Below are 23,281 nucleotides of genomic sequence, written 5' to 3'. Positions count from 1 at the left end.
ATCGAAGACGGAAGAACATCATTTATTTACTCCAAAAAACAAACATCCATTATGTTTTACGGTTACAGAAGGATCTTCCAGGAAAATTTACATATTTGGAAGAACAATGACATACCTACTACGACTGAGTTTACAATTAAGCACATGTGATGTGTTACTTCAAATGAAAGAGGTTATAACAAAGTGCAACACTGCATTATTGGAGAAATCCTTTAAATCCTTTAAACAAATGCAGATTAAAAATATACATTTTCTCTCAGAAATCAACCAAATACATTTATTTCCTGTTCATTTTTCAATAAAATTGCTTACATCTCAAAGTTTTTTCCTGTTGCCTGGAATCCGACCAAAAACATCAATATAAGAAAAAAAAAAAGACAGGACAATGTTAAATTGAGATAAGTACTAAAACATAAAAGTAAAATGTACAAAAAAATCTGACTTAATGTGCCTTTGACATGTGCATTGATGTAATCCTAATGAAATCATTCTAACCCTCTTTGTTAGCCATCCCCAATTTGTAGGTACAAGTATAGAAGCCCTTCCAGTCCCACCATTTTGGTCTATAGTAAAAGTGTCCCCAGTGCTCTTTATTGATGATTAGGCTGTTTTTATGCAAAACAAAATAGAATAAGCCTCTGTCATAGGATAAAGTTTGTGCAGAGCGGCAAGAGTTCATCAGAAATTCACCTCTGAGTTGTGAGTTGTAAGCCTCTGCTGACATCCCTTCATCCCTTTGTTTACACTCTCTAATACCATTTTACAGCTCCTCACAACCCCACGCTAGCATTAGCAGTGCAGCAATAATGGTGAGCAATATTAGAGGTATCCAGCCGTACAGTTTTGAGTTAGATACCAGCTCAGCCAAGGAAACCAAAGACGTTAATATATGTATTTGTTTTTTAAGTGGATGCATCAGAATGGAGTGGACAAAAGAGATTTTTTTAAACAGCATTTTTTTCGTCTGAATTGTCCTTATTCATCCAGATTTGAAGAAGAAATTTTTATCTTAAAGTCTTCTATAGTCCTCCATAATGAGAAAAATGCCACAAGAACTTGTTAAAAACACAAAGTTCCAAGACCAAGCGGGTGTTAAAGTAATTTAGCTTTTAAGTTTCTAAGTTTGTGATTTACATTTTACTTGTATTTTAATTTTGTATTTTTATTCTGCTGTATGACTTACATGTTGTTTATTGTGCTGACATGTGGCCCTCTAGTCTGTGATAAAAGTTCCATTCTATTGTATTTTAATCTATCCTATTCTATTCCTTAAGAAAACAATGAAAAAAAACAAAAACGTGCTTCCAAATCTCACAAAATAAAAAACATAAACTGTTGTACAAAAATGCACTTTCCAGAAACTGCAGTAAATTAAAAGGCCTTTCAGAATTTTAATTTGCACTGTCCCTTTAAGCTGTCACACACAAGCACACACACGCACACACAGACGCACTTTCTGGAGATATCGCGATATATCAGAACGTGATTTCACAGACAACTTCCGTGTATGTTCTATTATAAATCAGTGGCGGGGATGTTTGACAGGCGACATACGTTCGGGAGCCAACGGCAAAGTCCTTGCTCTGCAACGCCCTGCACCACTGAGACGTCAAATCTACGCGCGCTTTTCTTATGCTTTAACTGGTACGTGACGCCGTTTTGGGTGTGTGTGTGTGTGTGTGTCAGCTGGTGCAGCCAGGCGTCTGCTGATCTCGGTTTGTGGTCAGGTAAAACACAAAAGGAAATGACTGGAAAACTATAAGAAACTTTTTTTTAGTATAAATGTAATTATGAGTACTCTAATATAATCAACAATTGATCATTCGCATGTTGATTATTGTGAATTATGTTGTGGTGATTCATTTGATTGTAATTAATCAGATAAATTCAATTTTGGAAAAATATGCATATTAGGAAACGAATTGTCATCGAATGATTTTGAAACATAATTCAATGTTTTAAAAAAGTATTTGTTCCTGTTTTATACAGGCCAGGTTTTTTTCCACCTGGGAAAATTCTCATTCCGTTTGCTGATGGCAAGCCAGCTGAGCCCACCTGGACCAAATGCCCAACAGTTCCTACTGACACGGTGGCACAAATCGAACACTGTAACATTAACTCTTACACAGGTGGTTAAAACTGGTTTTTATCACCTTAGAAATCTGGCTACGGTCCGCCCACCACTCTCTTTTGTTAATATGGAGATGCTAATGCATGCTTTTATCATGAGTAAAACTGATTACTGTAACGGCCTGCTTGCTGGTCTTCCAGTCTTCCAGGAGGCGGGCTCACATCACCCCAACTATAAAATCCCTGCATTGGCTCCCCACATGCTTCAGGATTGATTTTAAGATGTTCTTCACCATTTTTAAATGTCTTCACGGTCTTGCGCCTTCTTATTTATCTAATCTTTTAGTAAGGTATGAACCCTCGCGGACCCTGAGATCCTCTGGCACTCATCTGTTAACCATTACGACCGTAAGAACCAAAACGGAGAAGCACTGACTATGGCCCCCGTTTATGGAACAGTCTGCCTGAGAGCCGGATTAAAGTTTTTAAGAAAAAGCTAAAGACCCATCTTACGACGGAGTTTAAGGGCCACCCCAAAAAAAAAAAAAAAGGAAAATTATGACTTTTTTCTTTTTACAAAAGGTCATAGATTAACAAGGAGAAAACACCGAAGTTGTGCGTTTATCGGAGCATCGCTTGAAGATGAAAGATGTGGAGGCTTTTTGTGAAGCTTTATTTCCGGATTATAGGTTTAAAACAAAGAGATTCTGAACCTTTGGCGACTCAAAATCAGATTATTGTCAGTGGAGCCGGCTTTCCGGGGTTCAGTGTCAGTAAAGCGGAGTTTCATCTGTAAAATAAGGAGCTCAGAGACACGTTTGGGTGCAGAGGATCGCTGCAGCTTTTATTCTCCTTTTCATTCACAAACCCTGAAGTTCATCTGTCACCTTACGTCATGAACCTGTCATCAGATCCGAACACCAATGCGGAAGTAAACGTCCCGTTATATCATTAAACAACAACGATGAATGAAAATAGTCTATTATGTTATTAGAACGTTGAAAATGCGTCACACAAACGTAGAGATCTTGTTTTTGGTGGAGGAAGAAAGGATTGAAGTGGAAAGCTGCAGGGACACCGATGGCTTCATCGGGCTGCAGGGATCCTGCAAACCAACCATCAATGAATAAAACTTTAATAAATTGTAAATCAAACAAATGAACTTCCAGATATTTGGAACGTTCAAGCTCATTCAGCTCACCTGTTCAACTGCGTTGAGTGGGTCTGCTCTGTTGCTGCGCGGCGTTCACCTGCTGCTCTGCATGATGCTCACTTCCACTTAATATCGTAAATTTACGAGTTTTTTTTCTCATAAATTTACGACTTAAAATCTAATAAATTTTACTTTTTTTTTTTAACTTTTTATCTTTACTTTCTATCTTTACTTTTTAACCTGGCTTTCATCAAATTTTTACTACCACTATTTATTTATTTTATTTTAATTTATCCATTTTATCTTGTTTTATAAACTTACACTAGATTCTAATGTGTTATTTAAATTTATCTTATTTCAATGTTTTATTTATTGCTTTTATCAATATGTTTACTTTTTCATTCTCTTTTTATTTTTATTTTTCTGGTGCTTCCTCAGTTGGAACCTCTCCCTCTGGGTCGGCTGCTGTTCAGCCACTGCAGCTCTGGATGGGGACCTGCATCACCTCTTTGCTGTGGTGGAGCGGTCACCGCCTGTGATGCTGCATTTGGCTGGTCATGCAGCGGTTCACAGAGAGGGAGGTTCCAATTATCAGCGTTTCCAGCATCTTGTTTTCGTGCTCAGCCTATTTCTTATTTCTCATTTCTAATTCTCTTTCCCCATCAATTAGGGGGTGGGAGATGCGTAAGAAGTGGGGGGTTGTGTAGGTACGGGGAGGGGGGCCCTATTTTTATTTGTATTTTTTGGTGCTTGTTTATTTTAATCTTCATGCTTGTTTTTATATTTATTTTGTTGTTTTTTTTTAAAGTAAAGCACTTTGTGTTATTCTTTTATATGAAAAGTGCTTTATAAATAAAGTTTGATTGATTGACCAAGCAATCACCAAGCAACCAGTATTGGAGCTAATTCATCCACTTCAAAGACTCACTGCAACACCCAAAGAGGGTGAACTTGTTTGAACACTGGACTGAAAAAAACAACAATTATTTACACTGTACATATTGTTAATTTTTTGTTCACTGTAAAAACATCTGCATCGAACCAGCTAAAGGAGTTTTTTTTTTGTGTTCCTCCCTGAGGCGAACCTCCCTAGTCCAATTCCTTTTTAAACTTCCACTTTAATCAAAAGTGTTACATTCAGCTTGTTTTTTGAATAAAACACGGCAGCAGTAGGGCTGCATGTTTGACGCCTATTGATGCAAATGCAAATCACACAAATTGACCTTAATTTAGGATCTACTTGAAAGCAAAAACAAAGCTGGAAATAAATTCAAGAGGTTGAGTAAAGAAGTGATGCTTCTGCAAAGGATTGTGGTCCTGATGCTGTGCAGACCTGTCCAAAAACAGTCAGGCTGGATAGGTTGTTTTTTTTTTCCAACCATACACAAAAAAGATTCTTGAAAGCAGATCAGTTTTGAGAGTTTCGGTAAAAGAACAAATGTTTAATCTTTCAAACCAGTCTAATTAAGACGTTTTAAATAAAAAACAAAACCAAAAAAAAACAATGAAAATGTTTCTGTATTTTTCTTATTGAAGCTCAGATCTAGTGACTCTGTCTCATTAAAAAATTGAAATGTCTGTGAACTCGGCTAGACCTCAGATGAAATGGAGATTGAAAAAATAAAAACATTATAAAAACAAAAACTGCTATATTTTTTTATTGGAGCGCTCCCCCATTTAAATGGCAGCATTAATATTTCAAAAAAAAAAAAAACATGCTTTTGCAAAATTCAGCTTGTTTGATTCCTGCATCTAAATAAAATGAAAATAAAACCTTAAATATTAGAAAGTTATGATAAATCAACAACAAATTACAAACATTAAATGAAAAAATATATTTTGACTGAAAATAAAAGCTTTCTGAAAGCAGAAATTTTATTTTTAAATTTCTCCCCTTTTTTTCTCTGACGTTTTCCGGTGGTGTCTTTGGGGAGGGCATCATACAAATGCCCCCCCCAGATGGATTTAAGCCAATAATACAATGATGCAGGGCATAGCTCTTCAACAACCAAATAAATAAATACAATAAAAGATATTTATATATCTATATAGATATATAAAAAAACTTTCAGTATAAATTATATTTCAAAGCAATCAACAATCTGGACCCTAGTTCAGTAACCATTCAGATTTACAAATGTCATCAATGAAAGGATTTCTGAATACATTTCAATGAGGAAAAGTTTTTTATGAATATATTTTCCCAAAATCAGGAGGATGTTCACTAATTTTGTTGTCTCTTTTGACAAATTACTGTTATAAAACAAAATATTATCTTCTATGAATTGTATGAGGTTAATTCGTTGACAATTATTAACTATTTGACAATTATTAAAATCTTGCCAGAATCTAAGCTCAAAGCCAAATCTCCGCCTCAACTTCTCTGCCGATGGGTAGTAATTGTTTATAATTTTGAACTGCATTTCTTTAATTTAGGGGACCACTGGCCATTTCAAGAATTTTCATTGTTTAGCAACGGATTTGACAGGTGTCGTTATTTTAAATTTCACTTTTCTCTTAAAGTCATGGTACAATTGACCTTTTTAAAGGATTTGTTTTTATTTCACCTATTACGTAACTTGGTAGTTTGATTAGAATATTGGATGACAATATTATACTTTTATTAAATGTATTAAACGTGTGCCCTGTCTAGGCTACCCCACTTTGGTGGGGCACATCCGGGGTATATAGATAGATAGATTAAAGCTTTTGGAATTGCTAGGCAGGTTTTCTGAAATTCCTTGGTTGAACATTGAATATCATATTTGCTTTTGAAGTCGTTTAATTGAAGAATTTCTCCATTCAAATCAAGAACATCGCTTACAAAAAAATCTTGCGGTCAGACCGATTCTGATAAAACATGGTCTTCCTGTTTGTGGTAGTTACTCTGTTGTTCCACAGGGTGGCGAAGTGAGGGGTAAGATTATGGCTAAATATCATTTTCCAATGGAAAGTACTTGTTAGTAAAATTCTGAAATCTTTATAGAAGGTTTGGAATTTTCAAAGTCACATCTCAGCAAAAAAATCCAACCCCCCTACTTTTTTGAAGATGTTTTTAGGAATATGAAACCATATTGAGTCAGGATTAGACATAAAGTCTTTTAACCATTTTATTCTAAGAGTTCCAACCATTGATTCAAAATCAATTGTCTTCAAACCCACCAAATTATATTCCTTAATTAGTTGAGATTTTCTGATTTAATGGATTTATTTCTCCAAGTATTTGACAATTGAGGTTGATTTTTGTGTATTGACGTAACTGTGTAGTAAAATAACAAGTAAATCCCCTTTAATCGAATGATTACAAAAGTTGATTGTCATGTGTTCCTCTTTTAAATCAACAGTCAGATTTATATAAATATTGTCAAAACATTATAGCTGTAGTTGTTATGCAGTAAATGGACCATTATGGTGTCTTAAGGTGCAACATTTCGTAATTATAATTTAGTTTATATCTCCATTATTAAGAAATAAAACGTTTAAGATAAACTTTTTTTTAAACTCTCATATATTCGGCAGCAAAAAATTCATCCAGAAATACAACAGCAAAAAATGGCTTTCACAGAGGATAAAGTGACCTTCAGAAAACAAATAACACAGAGGAACATCTGCAAAAACTGCTTTTTTTACGACAAAGTAAATTAAAATTAAACAGAAATGAATAAGTATTTTTACTACATTGCTGTGTAATTTTTATTTTATTAAAGTTGTAACTTCTCCCCGATCCACTATGTGGCGCTGTAACTTCCGGGTTAGACCAGCTAACAGAAGAACACATGCACCGTCTGCTTCGAAAAATATACATTTTTATTAATTAGGAAATGACAAATTAATGGAACATTTCCACGACGGCAGCCAATCAGAAAAAGGAAAAATTGCTACGGCACAGTTTCAAATCTTGAAAGTTGTTGGAAAAGAGAGCTCGTTAGTGAGTTTTGTCTTCAGGCAATATTTTTTAAAATAAATTAGAAAGCGTAATTCAAGAAAGTGGAAGTATGATATCACTATAGTATGATGGAGGATAATCTGTCCAGAAAACATGTGGGACTGTTTATCCAAATCAGTCGCAGTGATGGTGGTAGGTTCATATTTCCCTCTAGTCTATGTTGTAACGACTCCGAGTTGAGACAGAACTGCTGGCGGCCTGCGCCCCCCTCTAGTTTCTGCCAGTTAAATGTTGTCTTTTTCTTATTTTTAGATTGACATACGTGAAATGTGTCCACTCAATCCAGAGTTTGTGTGTCAACTCAATGCTGCCAACAAAGAAGCTGCTGAGCCTCCCACTGCTGCTACTGACAAAGTAAGTTTAGAATCATGTTTATGTTGAAAAGAGGAATGTTATTCACAATCAAAGATAAGAAAAGTTTAGTAGCTATTTAGATATTAGGAACCAGGAACATCTGTCACTTTTGTAGAAGTATGAACGACAACTTCATTTTTCAAGTATTCCTGCACCTTCCTCCTGTATGTAGATATATATTTTTTCTCACCAACTAAGGGAGTGCTGCTCACAACTATTAGCTTTCTCTGTGCTAGCAGATGATCTTCCTCAGTGTTTATGATTATTATGATGCCTCTAGATAAAATCAGCTGAGCAATTGCTTTATCAAGCTCTGCAAAATTGTGATAACAGTTATTAGAGGCTGGTGATTGAGTTGAGTCAAATAAAAGACAGGATTAATCCGTTTCTAACCCTTTTTTTCCCCTTTATAGCAATATATAGGCACAGGGCAAATTAAAACGGTTTAAAATTAAATTCTGATGTCTGTAGTAACTATATAGTTCTTCTTATTAAAGTAAAAAACAAACCAAAAATGTATTTTATGATCGTGTCATATTTCTACCTGCTTGGTGTGAAACCTGGGCTTGTTTGGAGAACAAAGCTTTACTATATTTGAATCATTTCCCTACAGCATGCAGCACATCCAGCAGTCTTCCTCAGCTCACCCTGAGACCATTCATCCGGATCTTAACCCGCCAACCAATCAAAGTTTCTGGTTCTGGTTAGTATCAAACTTTTTAAACCTTAAAAAAATGGAGTCTGTACAGTAAATGTGATGCATCTCAATGGCAGACATTTGTTATATTAATCTCTTTTCATGTTGATGTATTTATTATTATTTATCTGTTTCTTTTTGTACAGCAGCTCCTAAACAGCACCGCAGAGGGAATGATGCCAAACCGGCGCCATCGGTGCCTTTTCTACGTGAGTCGAAAATACGGTGGCCCAGAAGGGTCACAACACAACACATTAACTTTATACACAACACACTAACTTTATACACAACACACTAACTTTACACACAACACACTAACTTTACACACAACACATTAACTTAACACACAACACATTAACTCACAACACATTAACTCACAACACATTAACTCACAACACAACACATTAACTCACAACACAACACATTAACTCACAACACAACACAATAACTCACAACACAACACATTAACTCACAACACAACACATTAACTCACAACACAACACATTAACTTTACACACAACACATTAACTTAACACACAACACATTAACTCACAACACAACACATTAACTCACAACACAACACATTAACTCACAACACAACACAATAACTCACAACACAACACAATAACTCACAACACAACACATTAACTCACAACACAACACATTAACTCACAACACAACACATTAACTTTACACACAACACATTAACTTAACACACAACACATTAACTCACAACACAACACATTAACTCACAACACAACACATTAACTCACAACACAACACATTAACTCACAACACAACACATTAACTTTACACACAACACATTAACTTTACACACAACACATTAACTTAACACACAACACATTAACTCACAACACAACAACTCACAACACAGCACATTAACTCACAACACAACACATTAACTCACAACACAACACAATAACTCACAACACAACACAATAACTCACAACACAACACATTAACTCACAACACAACACATTAACTCACAACACAACACATTAACTCACAACACAACACATTAACTCACAACACAACATAACAACTCACAACACAACACATTAACTCACAACACAACACATTAACTCACAACACAACACATTAACTCACAACACAACACATTAACTCACAACACAACACATTAACTCACAACACAACACATTAACTTTACACACAACACATTAACTTAACACACAACACATTAACTCACAACACAACACATTAACTCCCAACACAACACATTAACTCCCAACACAACACATTAACTCCCAACACAACACATTAACTCCCAACACAACACAATAACTCACAACACAACACATTAACTCACAACACAACACATTAACTCACAACACAACACATTAACTCACAACACAACACATTAACTCACAACACAACACATTAACTCACAACACAACACATTAACTCACAACACAACACATTAACTCACAACACAACACATTAACTTAACACACAACACATTAACTCACAACACAACACATAAACTCACAACACTACACAATAACTCACAACACAACACATTAACTTAACACACAACACATTAACTCCCAACACAACACATTAACTCCCAACACAACACAATAACTCACAACACAACACATTAACTCACAACACAACACATTAACTCACAACACAACACATTAACTCACAACACAACACATTAACTCACAACACAACACATTAACTCACAACACAACACATTAACTCACAACACAACACATTAACTCACAACACAACACATTAACTTAACACACAACACATTAACTCACAACACAACACATAAACTCACAACACTACACATTAACTCACAACACAACACATTAACTCACAACACAACACATTAACTCACAACACAACACATTAACTCACAACACAACACAACACATTAACTCATGGCCCAGAAGGGTCACAACACAATACATTAACTTACCTCACAACACACTAACTCACAACGGAAGTAAAGCAGCAATTGAAGTGCTTTTATTCTGAAATTTCTACTGGGCTGAGCAGCTAACTACCTAACAGAAAGTAATGTCACAGTGAGCTGTGGAGGGAGCATGTTATTGCTACAAGAGAAGCTAGCAGCAGTGTTGCCAGAAACTTTGTCTTTACTACAGTTCTCCTTCCTCTAAACCAGTGTTTTTCAACCTTTTCGGAGCCACGGCACACTTTAACCTTAAAAAAAATCCCGCGGCACACCAGCATCCAAAAATTAAAAAAAAAGGAGAAACTCATACTCTGTATTGATCTACAGCCCCTCCACAAACTCACGTGCATTTTTGAGATAATTGTTGCAGAAAAAGCTGGAAACTGCAGCTGTTTTTTTTCTAAAAGATGCAATAAAAGATAAGTTAGAAGATTTAAAAACAGTTTGATGTGTGTTCGTTGGTTTCAAGACGTTTAACAACAGATCTCCGTATGCGCTGTCACTCTCACAACCCAATGCATCATGGGAGATGTAGTGCATAAAACGGCCGGAGATCGGTTTTCGGAGCTTCATTGTTTTGTTCACTTGTTCCACGGTCTGATACCGGATTCTGTGGGAAGCTACACCGCTAAAGACGAGCTTTAGCTGCTATTTTTTTTAGAACTGAGCGACTTTACGAACTAAATCGAGACAAGGAAGTGAAGACTTTAACCACTTCTGATTGGTCAGACTGATGACATGTGATTAAGCCTTCAAGAATGATTGGTGGAGACAGTTAAAGGGACGGGTCGTTTCCAAAATACAGCCGAAGGTGCAGCTGAATCGCGGTACCTTATCAAAATGTCTTTAATAAAATAAACAGTGATGAAAGTCTTCCGGGAATTCCCGGAAATCCGGGTTTTTGAGCAAACCGAACGTACTTTCCGGGAAATAAAGACCTGATCTCTACGGACAAATCGCTTTCCGGATCAAAAAATGGTCTGAAATCAGCTAATTTTAGCTTTATTTTCTATATTTCTCCGCAGATCGCTTCCTCTATGGTCGTGGCCATCTCTCGTCTTCCCGGCCTAATTGACCAATGACGGGACGTTTTAGTAGCTTTCGGATGCGTCGACGGGTCTGATTGGCTCTGTCTGCACCACGTGGTCAGCGTGACTCGCTTCCCTAGAGACCAAAACTGGCGGACCCACGCTAAATTTTCACAAACACATCTGAAGAGTTTGCGATCAAATTTGTGTTAAAATAATGGCAGGCATCGTCATTATTGAGCGTGGTCACGACCTCAGTTGTGAGAAGACGATAAAAAACAAATTGAAGTGGTCTTGGCTGGAAAAAAAAGATTTTTAAGGTAGTGTAGGTCAAATACTTTTTTGTGTAAAATAATCTCAAAACCACATTTTGAAATAATTTCAATTTTAGTTTTGAGTTTCAGTTTTTATTTTGAATACATTTCTTTATCTAATTTATTTGTATTTCCTAATTACCATGATTTAGTTCAGTATAGTTGACATTAATTATAAGTATTTGATGGTTTGGACCCACACTCCCTTAAAAAATAATGTTTACAATGTTTAGTTTAGTTTGTATGTTTGTTTTGATATTTCCCAGATTACTTAGTATTGGTGTTAAAGAATTGATGTATTATGTTATAGAATTATAGTTTAAAGCAGATCCCATATTTTGATGTAGTTATAGTTTGAGAAAACAGTGCAAGTGGATGTTGTACATCAGTCATTTCTAAAGCAGAAATAATGTATAAATAACTGAGGTATTTTCATAGAATATAATAGTTACTGGTGTTCTTTTTGCCATTTGGGGCTTTGATGTTACTATATTTTAGCAATTGTATGTTTTGCAGCTTTAAGGAAAAGCGTAGATTGTAGGATTGTGTTACTTTGAGCAATTTTCCAAATTCTTTTTTAGGACCAGCAAGTCCTTAATGGAGAGTCAAACTAGGGGTTTGAATGACAAATCATGATGCTCCAATTAGTCTTAGTTTCTTGATAAAGAAGTGAATAACTAGTTGCCAGAATGCACCAGAATGCATCTAAGACCACGTATTTTTCCAAAATTTCGCTCTGTGCCCGCCATATCGCTCAAAGAAAAGTTCAGGGATTTTTTCCTTGCCTGACTTTCATCACTGAATAAAATAAACACAAAGAAAAAGTATTTTATGATCTTTTATATTCCTAACTCCTCAGTGTTTTATCAGGGCCTGTTTGGATGAACAGAGAGCTGAAATCATGGAGATGGTAATTGCTTTTAGATCAGTTAATGAGGGCAATTTCCAACGGCACACTTGACCATCTCTCACGGCACACTAGTGTGCCGCGGCACACTGGTTGAAAAACACTGCTCTAAACACACACAATATGAACGCACACTCCTCCCTCCGCTCTGACACCCCCCTCTGTCGCTGCACGCGCGCTCCTCTCCTCTCCTTTTTTCCGCTCCGTCCTCTCACACAGGCACGTGCAGTCCCCAACACACACGCACACACAGGACGGAGCGAAAAAAGGAGAGGAGCGCGCGTGCAGCGACAGAGGGGGATGTCAGAGCGGAGGGAGGAGTGTGCGTTCATATTGTGTGTGTTTAGAGGAACGAGAACCATAGTAAAGACAAAGTTTCTGGCAACACTGCTGCTAGCTTCTCTTGTAGCAATAACATGCTCCCTCCACAGCTCACTGTGACATTACTTTCTGTTAGGTAGTTAGCTGCTCAGCCCAGTAGAAATTTCAGAATAAAAGCACTTCAATTGCTGCTTTACTTCCGTTGTGAGTTAATGTGTTGTGAGGTAAGTTAATGTGTTGTGTTGTGACCCTTCTGGGCCATGAGTTAATGTGTTGTGTTGTGAGTTAATGTGTTGTGTTGTGAGTTATTGTGTTGTGAGTTAATGTGTTGTGTTGTGAGTTAATGTGTTGTGTTGTGAGTTATTGTGTTGTGTTGTGAGTTATTGTGTTGTGTTGTGAGTTATTGTGTTGTGTTGTGAGTTAATGTGTTGTGTGTTAAGTTAATGTGTTGTGTGTTAAGTTAATGTGTTGTGTGTAAAGTTAGTGTGTTGTGTGTAAAGTTAGTGTGTTGTGTGTAAAGTTAGTGTGTTGTGTATAAAGTTAATGTGTTGTGTTGTGACCCTTCTGGGCCACCGTACGAAAAAGGAGAATGAACCTGAGAAGATGCCGCCGCCTATTATTTTGACATTTGAAAAGTGTTGATCTTCTCTCATTTCAATAAAATTGTATTCTCTCCATTTAGCCCAAGATGTTTTCGCCCATCTGAACTACAGGAACTTTGCTTATCTGGATTCGTCTGTCTATGTCAGTTTCTTTGAGATCTACAATGGAAAAGTAGGAAAAAGTACTTTTTCCATAACTATGTTTTGCATTTTATATTCGTAGTAAACTCCAGCAAGGTATATCTTATTACATACAGGTGTATGATTTGCTGAACAAAAAGACCCAACTCCAGGTTTTGGAGGATGGCTGTCAGCAGGTTCAGGTGGTTGGACTGGAGGAGGTCTGTGTGTCCACACCAGAAGATCTCATCAAGGGTTTACAGACAGGCTGTGCATGCAGGTATTTAGCTGATTTCAAATGTAAAAAAAAAAAAAAAAACATGTTTAAATTTGTAAAACTTGAAATTATGCTTCTGCCCTCTTTTTATGTTTTCTCAGAACATCAGACCAGACGTCAGTCAATGCCAAATCCTCACGCTCCCACGCCTTCCTCCAGATTGTGGTGCGGCGCAATGATCGTCCCAAAACCTCACATGGCAAATTCTCATTGGTCGATCTTGCTGGCAATGAGCGTGGAACGGATGTCAACTGCAGTGACCACAGCACTCTGGTTGAGACTGCAGAAATCAACTGCAGCCTACTCGCTATCAAGGTAGTTTTTCTTTTTCTTTCCAACAATTTACTTAACATGTTCCACTTAACATGTTCACTAAACCAATGTTGTTTCCTATAGGAGTGCATTCACTCACTGGGAATGAACAGTAATCACATTCCTTTCAGAACAAGCACTCTAACCAAAGTGCTGAAGGATTCCTTCATTGGGGAGAAGTCCAGAACTTGCATGGTGAGCATTGGCATAATAAATATGATAACCTCTAGAAATCGTTTGGTCTGCTTGAACAAAATTAAGAACTATGGAAATACAGTGTGATAAAAAATATATCTTTTAATTTAGTTGTGCAAGTTGTCTCACTTTAATTTTAACAAGAATTAGGGATGCAAGGTTGAAGCTGAACTCTAGAAAGTTTCACTTTGCTAGAAGCCTGGGGCCGGTCATCCTTTGTTTTCACATGCACCAAAACAAAGAGCTGCTGATTAGGGAGACCAGGAAGAGAAGAGAGCTGAAATACTTGGATAAACCCTTTCACATCTATGAGGACTACATCCCTGAAGTTGTTGGCCAAAGGAAGGAGTACAGATCAGTGATGTCCGAACTGTATCGGATGGGATTGAGAGCCTTGCTGCTTTACCCAGTGCGGCTCCGCATCACTAAACATGATGGGACGCGGCAGAGCATCAGTTCGGTGCTGGAGGCTGAAAAGTTTGGGAAGGATCACAAGACGGACTAATTAAATAATTTGAACATGGGTGAAGTATAAAACTTTGTTCACTTTTAAATCGTGATTTAGGCTTTTTCAGCCACACAGCGGTTTATATTAATGACTGCCCCCTAGCGTGTCCCTCTTGATCTGGATCATGTTGTGAGTTTGTTTTTGGCTTTCCGGCCACTTGGTTTTTTATTTTTATTATTATTTATTTTTCTTCGTACTCATTATTACCAGAATACTTTGCGTGTTACCATGAATGTTTTATTTTCTATTTGGGACAAATTTTCTATTTTATATTTATTTTTTAAGGTATTGTATACATATTTCAGAAATATTTGCAAGTCATGGTGTTGCATTCTTTCAGGTATCTCTTTATTTTAATTTTAAATCAGGGCATAGAAGGGTTTAGATTTAGTGTGGAAGTTTTGCATTTTGATAGGGTAGGTGTGCTGTTTGTTCTAACAGCTAGTATCACCAGGTCGTTTTAGGGTTTCGGGGGAGGGGGGAGTATGGTTTTTAATTCCTTGCTGTCAACATTGAACCAAAGGTTTATCTCTGCTTTCATCATCTCAGCCAAAATATGCATTTATGACTGTACCTCGACTAATCACTGTGCTTACTGTTATGGTATCCTTTTTTTTTCTTATCTAAATATATTTAGGCCTTAATGGCTTGTTCTGTTGATATTGTAACCTGGAATGTCAAAGGAAAAAAGCTCTCACTCACTTAAAGAAAATGGGTACAGGAATAGCATTTGTTCAGGAAATGCACCTCAAAAATGTAGACAATGCCCACTTGAGAGGTGGTTGGGTTGGACAGCTATTTCATTAGACTTTTCAGGCGAAGGGAGTTGCAATATTAATAAATAAGAATATCTCTTTCCCCCCTCCTCAGTCTTAGCTGATCCCAATGGTAGATATGTAATAGTCACAGGTTTACTCTATACCTATATATAGGTTTACCCAAGGTCACTCTAGCTAATATATACGCTCCAAACATTGACAATCGAAATTTCTTTCTCGTAATTTTGAACGACTGCCATGTTCAAATTCCCATGTTCTCATTATGGGTGGAGACTTAAACTTGTGTTTGAATCCAGAAATGGATAGATCCTCTATTAAACCAGGATACGCAATACCCAAAGCCGCTTCCGCTTTCAGTCTTTCCTCTCTACCTATGGCGTCTTGGACATCTGTCGTTTCTTGCATCCACATGACAGACAATACTCTTTTTCTCCAATGCTCACAAGACCTACAGTAGAATAGACTATTTTCTAACGGTTTCAAATGTAAAAAAAAAAAAAAAAAGTTTAAATTTGTAAAACTTGAAATTATGCTTCTGCCCTCTTTTTATGTTTTCTCAGAACATCAGACCAGACGTCAGTCAATGCCAAATCCTCACGCTCCCATGCCTTCCTCCAGATTGTGCTGCGGCGCAATGATTGTCCCAAAACCTCACATGGCAAATTCTCATTGGTCGATCTTGCTGGCAATGAGCGTGGAACGGATGTCAACTGCAGTGACCACAGCACTCTGGTTGAGACTGCAGAAATCAACTGCAGCCTTCGCGCCATCAAGGTAGTTTTTCTTTTTCTTTCCAACATGTCTATGGACATGTCTATAATGCTGCGAGCAGTACAGTATACATTTCTTGGCGTCTTAAGACAATCCAGAGAAAGATTAGATGAGAATCTACCCCTTCAAATAGCCTCACTGGCATTTCTCAAGTGGGAGGTAATACATTTACAAACTGGTTACATTATGTCAGCTGGTGTAGTAGAAGAAAACAGAAGGTTTTAGGTTTGTATGCTGTCACCTCTTTCACATAAGTACCGTATTTTCCGGACCATAAGTCGCCCTTTTTTCATAGTTTTGCAAGGGGTGCGACTAGGGCTGTGACGATAACTGCATCACCGCGGTGATGATCGCATCACCGCACTTTTTTTTTTTTACTTTTTGCATATGGTGCATGATTGATTTCATTAAACGCATTCATCTTTGCTGATAATTTCCTTTTTCTGCTAGTCCTGTGTTCAGACTTTCCTTCTTTCTTTCAGACTGTTGTCTCCTTTTCTCCCACCGCGCCTGTCACTCTCTCTCGTAGGTGCGCGCTCTCACTGTCTGCCTCTGCGCTGCACGTGACACGCGGCTCCTTTTACAGTTACACAAACAGGCGCGCGCTTTCAGAAGCACACATCCTCACTCTACAACAGAAGTTTCCGTCTCGCAAGGAAATACAACAAATTTACTGCTTTCTAATTATTAATTTCCATTGTATTCATTTCCATTACAAGCTGCGTGCGTTCTTAAGTGCGCGACACTGCCACCCACCAGAGGATTTTGTGTTGGAGGGGGGGGGGGGGGGGGGGGTGGTATTACTGTTCTCCTTCACTCTGTAACACCAAACATGAACTGTTAGATTTCCATGAATATCACTACATGTTTTGTTTGGGAACTATTTTTTGCAGCGTAACGTTACGTGTCTGTATAAACAAAGGTGGAGCCTCCTGCCCCGCGTTCTTCATGGGTGTTAGTTAGGCTTCACGGCTACCGGAAAGGTGACAGTGTCTGCAGTCTGCTTATTACTGGTCAATACATAATATTTGAATAAGATGTCTGTACCAGAGAGAACAGGTGAAACTTGCGTGCAGCTCCAGAGCGGTCCGCTGCAGAAGAATCAACACACACCCCCAACACACGTGTGCGCACCTACCTACTATTCCTACACAAGACACTCCACGCTCACACACACAGTCAATCTACCACACCTATAGTTAGTTCACAAGTTAGATATGTAGGTGTTACTGTTATTTGTTAACAAAGAATAGTACGTTGTAATTGTATTTATTTCCGATGCGGCCGCCGGGGGATTTTGTGGGGGGTTTTTTTTGGGGGGGGGGGGGGGGGGGGGGGTGCCTGGTGGTTCATCACCGCGGTGATCAAAAATTCGACACCGTCATAGCTCTAGGTGCGACTTATACTTCGCAGCGACTTATATTAGAAATAAATTGAAATAAATACATTGTTAACCCTCCTGTTATGTTCATTTGTGAGGAACAGAGATGATGTTCCTGGGTCAATTTGATGTATGAGGTATGTTAAGTGTTAAGAGTATGTTAAGTGACTCAGAGAATCAGCAAACCTTTTTTTACAGTAAGATCTTGAAGGCTAAAAACATAATATTCTATTTTCCAATGATTTCATAGATTCAGAAATGCAATAAAAATGACAATTGTTTCTACAAATACAGGATGAAAACAGAGTATTAGTTGGCCAATGATGCTTCATGAAAGGAATAAATAAATAAGTATGAGAGAAATACTGTGAAATTATGAGACAAACAGTCTGCTATGATTGTGTTATATCAGTTTGTGCAAGTTATTATATCTTGGTCTCAGATTTTGTCAAATAAATTTCCCGTCAAAATGCGACTTATAGTCCAGTTCGACTTATCTGTGTTTTTTTCTACTTTATAATGCATTTTTGGGCTGGTGCGACTTATACTCCGCAGCGACTTATAGTCCGGAAAATACGGTAGTTTGTATGTCTGACATTAGGAAGCAGCTTTCCACTAACTAGATTTCATGAACATTTTCTTGGAATTACTGTAGTTACATTATTTTTTAAAATATTTACATATCTGATCAGCAACTAAGACTTAATTTCTTTAAAGTGTGTGTGTTCTTTTCTTCATGGGGCCCTAAATTCCAGAGATCTGTTGTAGTTGAGGAGCAGCTGGAAGGAGATGCTTGTCAGGAGGCAATGTCTTTGCTCAACCGTACCACAGACACTACACTCATTTTCCGAAAGAGAACTTTCAGCATAGGCAAAAACCCATCAATGACTCAGACAAAACAGTGGACATCCTGTCTTTCATAATAATAAAAATAATAACTAAAATAAATAATAAAAAATCATTTATATTTTTATTTATTTTTGTGTTGCAGAAACTTCCTTTAGACACCATCGTGTATGACGCCATATCCAATGTCACAGAACTGAAGGAGAAAGTCTGTGCTGAGCTTTAAGGTATTCTTTTGTTGTTGTTGTACTTTGCAACTTTTTAAAGCAAAACAGCTTTAATAATGATTTATTTTTACTTCAAGAGGGGAAATGATTTTATTGAGGCAATGAAACAGCCCTCATACAACATTGAGTTGGTACTTCCAGACTTGTTGAATTATTCTCAGAAGTTAATGGGTTAGTTCAAACCCCAACTCTATTAGTTTTAATAGAATAATAAATTAAATGTAACCCCTTCATGATGTGCAATGTACTATATGATGTCAAAATGTATGTTACAACCTGTTGAGAAAAAAATTGTAAATGGGTTTAAATAATATGTTTTGTCTTTGTCATTGTTAGCGCCATTTATGTGACATGTTTATAGTTTATTGCCAGCGATGTTATAATTTAATCTTAAAGAACAATGTATGCTTTTATTTTGAAGTCAGTAAGTTCTGTTTTTTCTAAAAGGAAATCTTTTGGGTTAATGATGCAATGTGCTGCTGGTGAACTTCTGAAAAAATGAATGGAACGGTTGTTTTACCGTTGTTGGTATGGATGGCATCATTGGCACCTCTACAGAGCCACTCAAACGATTAAGACCGTCTCTTGTTGTTCACTGAGTTTGTTGGATTCAAGATTGAAATGAGAGAAACAAGAGAGTGCAATGAAGAAGAAAGTTTAACAAAGGTAACTTTACAGTCATCCAGGGACTATTCTGGCTGCCGTGGACTAGGAGCAGATAGCGAAACTAAACCACTGGAACTGAGCTAGAAAAATGAACAAAATGCAAGTATTTTAGGAACATTTTGTTGATTTCTTTGTTGTTTTGTTTATATGCATAACTCATAAATTAGAGTTTCTATTTTCTAGCTCTGAATTGAACTTATCCATCTATACACTATGTATTTTTTTCCATTTGTTGATTAGATTTGCATTGTTGTCCTGCATGTGTTTATAGTTAATAAAACCAATTTTTGGTGGATAATATTGTATGTGAGTTTTTTTTAAATAAGACTGAAATTGTCGCACTTTATTTTGGGTAGTGAAAACATAGGAAATCATGAAAAAAAGGGGACATCAAGATGTTTACAAACCCATATTTTCTTTTTAACATCACAACATAAAAAGGCAGCAGGTTAAAGAAAAAAGCCTTCATCACCAGCGGCATCCATAATTGGTTGCCAGATTGTTTTTTTAAACTCTTCAATATTGTCATGAAGGGTATGCGTTAGTTTTTCCAGAGGGAGAATCTTCAAAACCTCTTCACATGCTAAAGGTATGTGCACAATTTATTTATTGCGTTTTTCTTGCATAGGTTTACTGCCAACCTTTGGTGCGATCTATTTTTGAAGGGGGTGTGGCTACTTGCTTTGCTTAGACAGGAAGTGGAAAGACCCATGTAAGTCTACATTCTGATTTGGAGCAGCTTTAAAATAAGCCCTGTGTCCGAATTACCGCCCTAACCCCTATATAGTGCACTATATAGTACGGTCGCCATTTTGTAAGGGTGTCTGAATCTACAGTTCCAAAATCGAGTGCAGTAGAAATTTCCCACAAGTCTCTGCGAAAAACCAGTCTGGATCGATGCTCACTACATTAGCAACTATAGACCACAATGCATTGCGTTTGATCTATCCGAAAGTGGCGGACGGTGGGGCGAAGGTGACTTATAAATGTAAGTATGTTAAGAATTAAGTATCTGTTCTCAAGTATATATTTGTATATATATTATATGACGTGTAATATGTTATATTCCTCGACAACCTACATTATTTTGAAACGTATCAATTTCGGTAATGCTATAACTAACGCTAATTAGCGTCGAAGGCTAAAAACAAACGCAGTAGGCAGTACATCTAAAAAGGACGAGTTTTAATCACAGTCATAAGTTATGAACACATCTTTTAAATGTGTTAACATATATAGGGACAGACAAAGATGTTGAGAGATTGATCCGCCTGCGGATGGAGAAAGATAGCTAGTATAGATAGTTTTCAGGCAAAAGATTCGCTTTAGATGCCGGATGGGAGTAAGATGATTACAGCTCAGATTTGTATTCATTTATCATTAAACTGTCATCATTTGGGGTAAAGGTTTTTGTTGTTCCCTTGTATTTACAGCAGTGACACATGAAATGGGGCTGACATAAATGACAAGTCCAGCCAGAGCAGCAAAGAAATGGAAAAAGCTAAAGACAACATATAAGGTTTGTGAAGAAATGAAGGCCTAGACATGTCCATGCAGTGGTACTGAGGCAGGGGAACCTTCAGCAGCTTTGTGGAAGTGGTTCTCCTTGATGAATGAGGCAATAGGCAGCAGGGCATCAGTGAGGCCTCCATGCCTTATCCTGGGAGAACCCTTCCACATCCTCTGCCTCAGTGCAACAACAGCAGGAGCAGGCAGGGGAAGATGAGGAGGAGCCCCCGCCAGCTAAGAGGCCACGGCGAGGCAGCCTATTCAGTCTGCTAGAAAAGGCAGAGCAGAGAGCAGGAAAGAGCCAGAAGGGAGGAAGAGCGACAGGAGAGACTGTTAAGATTACTATAAAAGACTATTGAAAAAATGTAACATTGTTGTTGTTCTTATTTTTCCAATTATTTTAATAAATGCATGAACAGAAATTAATTACATGTATTATTTAAACCTGAGCCATTTTTAACAATCTCAAATAACATTAACAATCATAAACATCAAAGGTAAATATTTACAGTTTCATCTTATATTTAACACTTTTGTGTACATCTTAACAATACTCATGGTCTTCTAGAACCATTTGTGGAACAGTTGGAGCTGACAGGAAATATTGCTCTCCACCTTGTCTTCATCATCCCAAATGCTCTCTCCACCACAGGGCCTCAACCGCAATCCTCAGGGGTTCCCTGTAGGGTGTCAGCAGTGTGATTAAATAATGTTTTGGGGCCTTAATTCTTATGTGGCAGCCATCAATGCTCCCGACGACCTCTTGGAAGGCAGCAAACCCAGCAAGCTGCTTAAAACCAATGGCCACTAATGGCAGTTAATACTGGGAAGCCGGATGACCCTTTGCATCAGCAGGCAGGATGCGGTCCGCCGTCCTGTGGACAATGTCACTCACAGTGGACCGTGGCATGTCAAAGGCCCTGGCTACAACACGGTAAGATGTGCCAAAAAACGAACACCAGGACCTCAGTCTCCTGCGCCCACCCCAGATTGTGAGGAACCCAAAGCTGCTCCACCAGATGCTCGATGGTCCTGCGGGCCAAGTGAAAATCTGGTCTTGTGTCGGACTGACCGTCAGCGTAGAGGACCAGGACAGACACCTTTATGTTGGCAAGGCAGTAGAGACGCGGAAGACCCTGTAAAATAGAACATTAATGATTTCATTTTGGAAATTAAATCTCATTTTTGGAAAGTTTCTATTTATTCTGATGTCTTACATTTTAGTTTATAAATTATTTTTGAATGCTGGAAAATCTCATGTGCTTTTGGCTGGGTTTTAGGAGTTTCATATTAAGTTTGAAAAATGAAAGTATTTTTGTTTAAAACAAGTATGGTGTAAATCTTTTTTCTAAATAAACTGATATAGAATACTTTGTGTTGAAGGCTGATATGGTTTGACTTACTCTGAACTCACATGTATTTAGACTATACAACTCATAATCCAGTGTTGAAAAAGAATGTAAAACTCTTGCCCAGCAGATGGCGTAACCCCAAATGCTGAAGTGTAACTCACAAGTTGTTCATATTATATGCATAATAACAAGAACATAGAAAATATAATAGAACCCCTGTAATGCATAATGAAAAGATCATAGAAAATATTATGGAACCCCTTTTCACCTCAACACTGGCTAGGGCAGCCAGAGGAAAACTTCTGAATCTGAGACGTCTGCTTCTCCTCCTTGCCGCTGTGAGACGTCTGCTTCTCCTCCTTGCTGCCCCGTGCTGCATATCTGCTCATTTTCGGATTGATCTCACAAAAAACAATCGAATTATTGCAAACAGGAAAACCGCCAGGTTAATATTTATAATATATATATAATATTTAGTTTGCCTCCAGACCAGGTGGTGGCAGTAATGCGCCATTCTGTTTTCTTGTCAAGTGCCATATGAACAACACCCGAAAGAGAAAATTAGTGAGCATGGGTGTCCGAATTGCTTTTAAATCATGGGAACTATCTAGTGCCGCACTATATAGGTTTTAGTAGTTTGGGATTAGGGTGGGAATTTGGACACAGCCAAGGTTTACTGACTTAAACACTAATACTTTCTATTAGTGGCAGACAATGGGAGATTTCACAACAAGTGGCAGAAGATCTCCAAAGTAATAAATATATGCTCTTGCAGGTTAGGGGACAATCTTAATGCTTGGTCTCTGAATTTTTTAGTATTTCTTTTTAACTGTAGAGCCAGAATAAAATAATTTTGAAGATACAAAGAGGTATTATTTTTACATTTGAAAAGTGTTGATCTTCTCTAATTTTAATTCAATTGTATTCTCTCCATTTAGCCCAAGATGTTTTCGCCCATCTGAACTACAGGAACTTTGCTT

General features: G+C 37.5%; 1 protein-coding gene across 1 annotated transcript; it reads left to right on the top strand.

Moving 5' to 3' along the window:
* The first annotated feature begins 8,037 nt into the window (after window positions 1-8,037).
* LOC101164958 (kinesin-like protein KIF2A) lies at window positions 8,038-19,738 on the top strand. Its single transcript, XM_023961115.2, has 9 exons — window positions 8,038-8,074; window positions 8,137-8,226; window positions 8,367-8,429; window positions 13,439-13,530; window positions 13,616-13,758; window positions 13,857-14,070; window positions 14,152-14,262; window positions 16,110-16,323; window positions 18,693-19,738. Exons 1-8 carry the CDS (start codon window positions 8,038-8,040, stop codon window positions 16,185-16,187), a joined length of 828 nt encoding a protein of 275 aa, XP_023816883.2. The 3' UTR covers window positions 16,188-16,323; window positions 18,693-19,738.
* Window positions 19,739-23,281: the final 3,543 nt, after the last annotated feature.

Source organism: Oryzias latipes, assembly GCF_053564925.1.
Source record: "Oryzias latipes strain Hd-rR chromosome 1 unlocalized genomic scaffold, Olatipes_Hd-rR_3.1 chr1_Y".
Classification (NCBI taxonomy): domain Eukaryota; kingdom Metazoa; phylum Chordata; class Actinopteri; order Beloniformes; family Adrianichthyidae; genus Oryzias; species Oryzias latipes.
This window is presented reverse-complemented; position numbering and strand designations above follow the sequence as displayed.

Excerpts from the sequence above, each read along its gene's own strand:
- LOC101164958 (XM_023961115.2), top strand. The coding sequence starts at position 8,038 with ATGTATTTTATGATCGTGTCATATTTCTACCTGCTTG. Across the intron at positions 8,075-8,136 it reads GTCATATTTCTACCTGCTTG|CATGCAGCACATCCAGCAGT; the intron begins GTGTGAAACCTG and ends ATTTCCCTACAG. Across the intron at positions 13,531-13,615 it reads TTGAGATCTACAATGGAAAA|GTGTATGATTTGCTGAACAA; the intron begins GTAGGAAAAAGT and ends TATTACATACAG.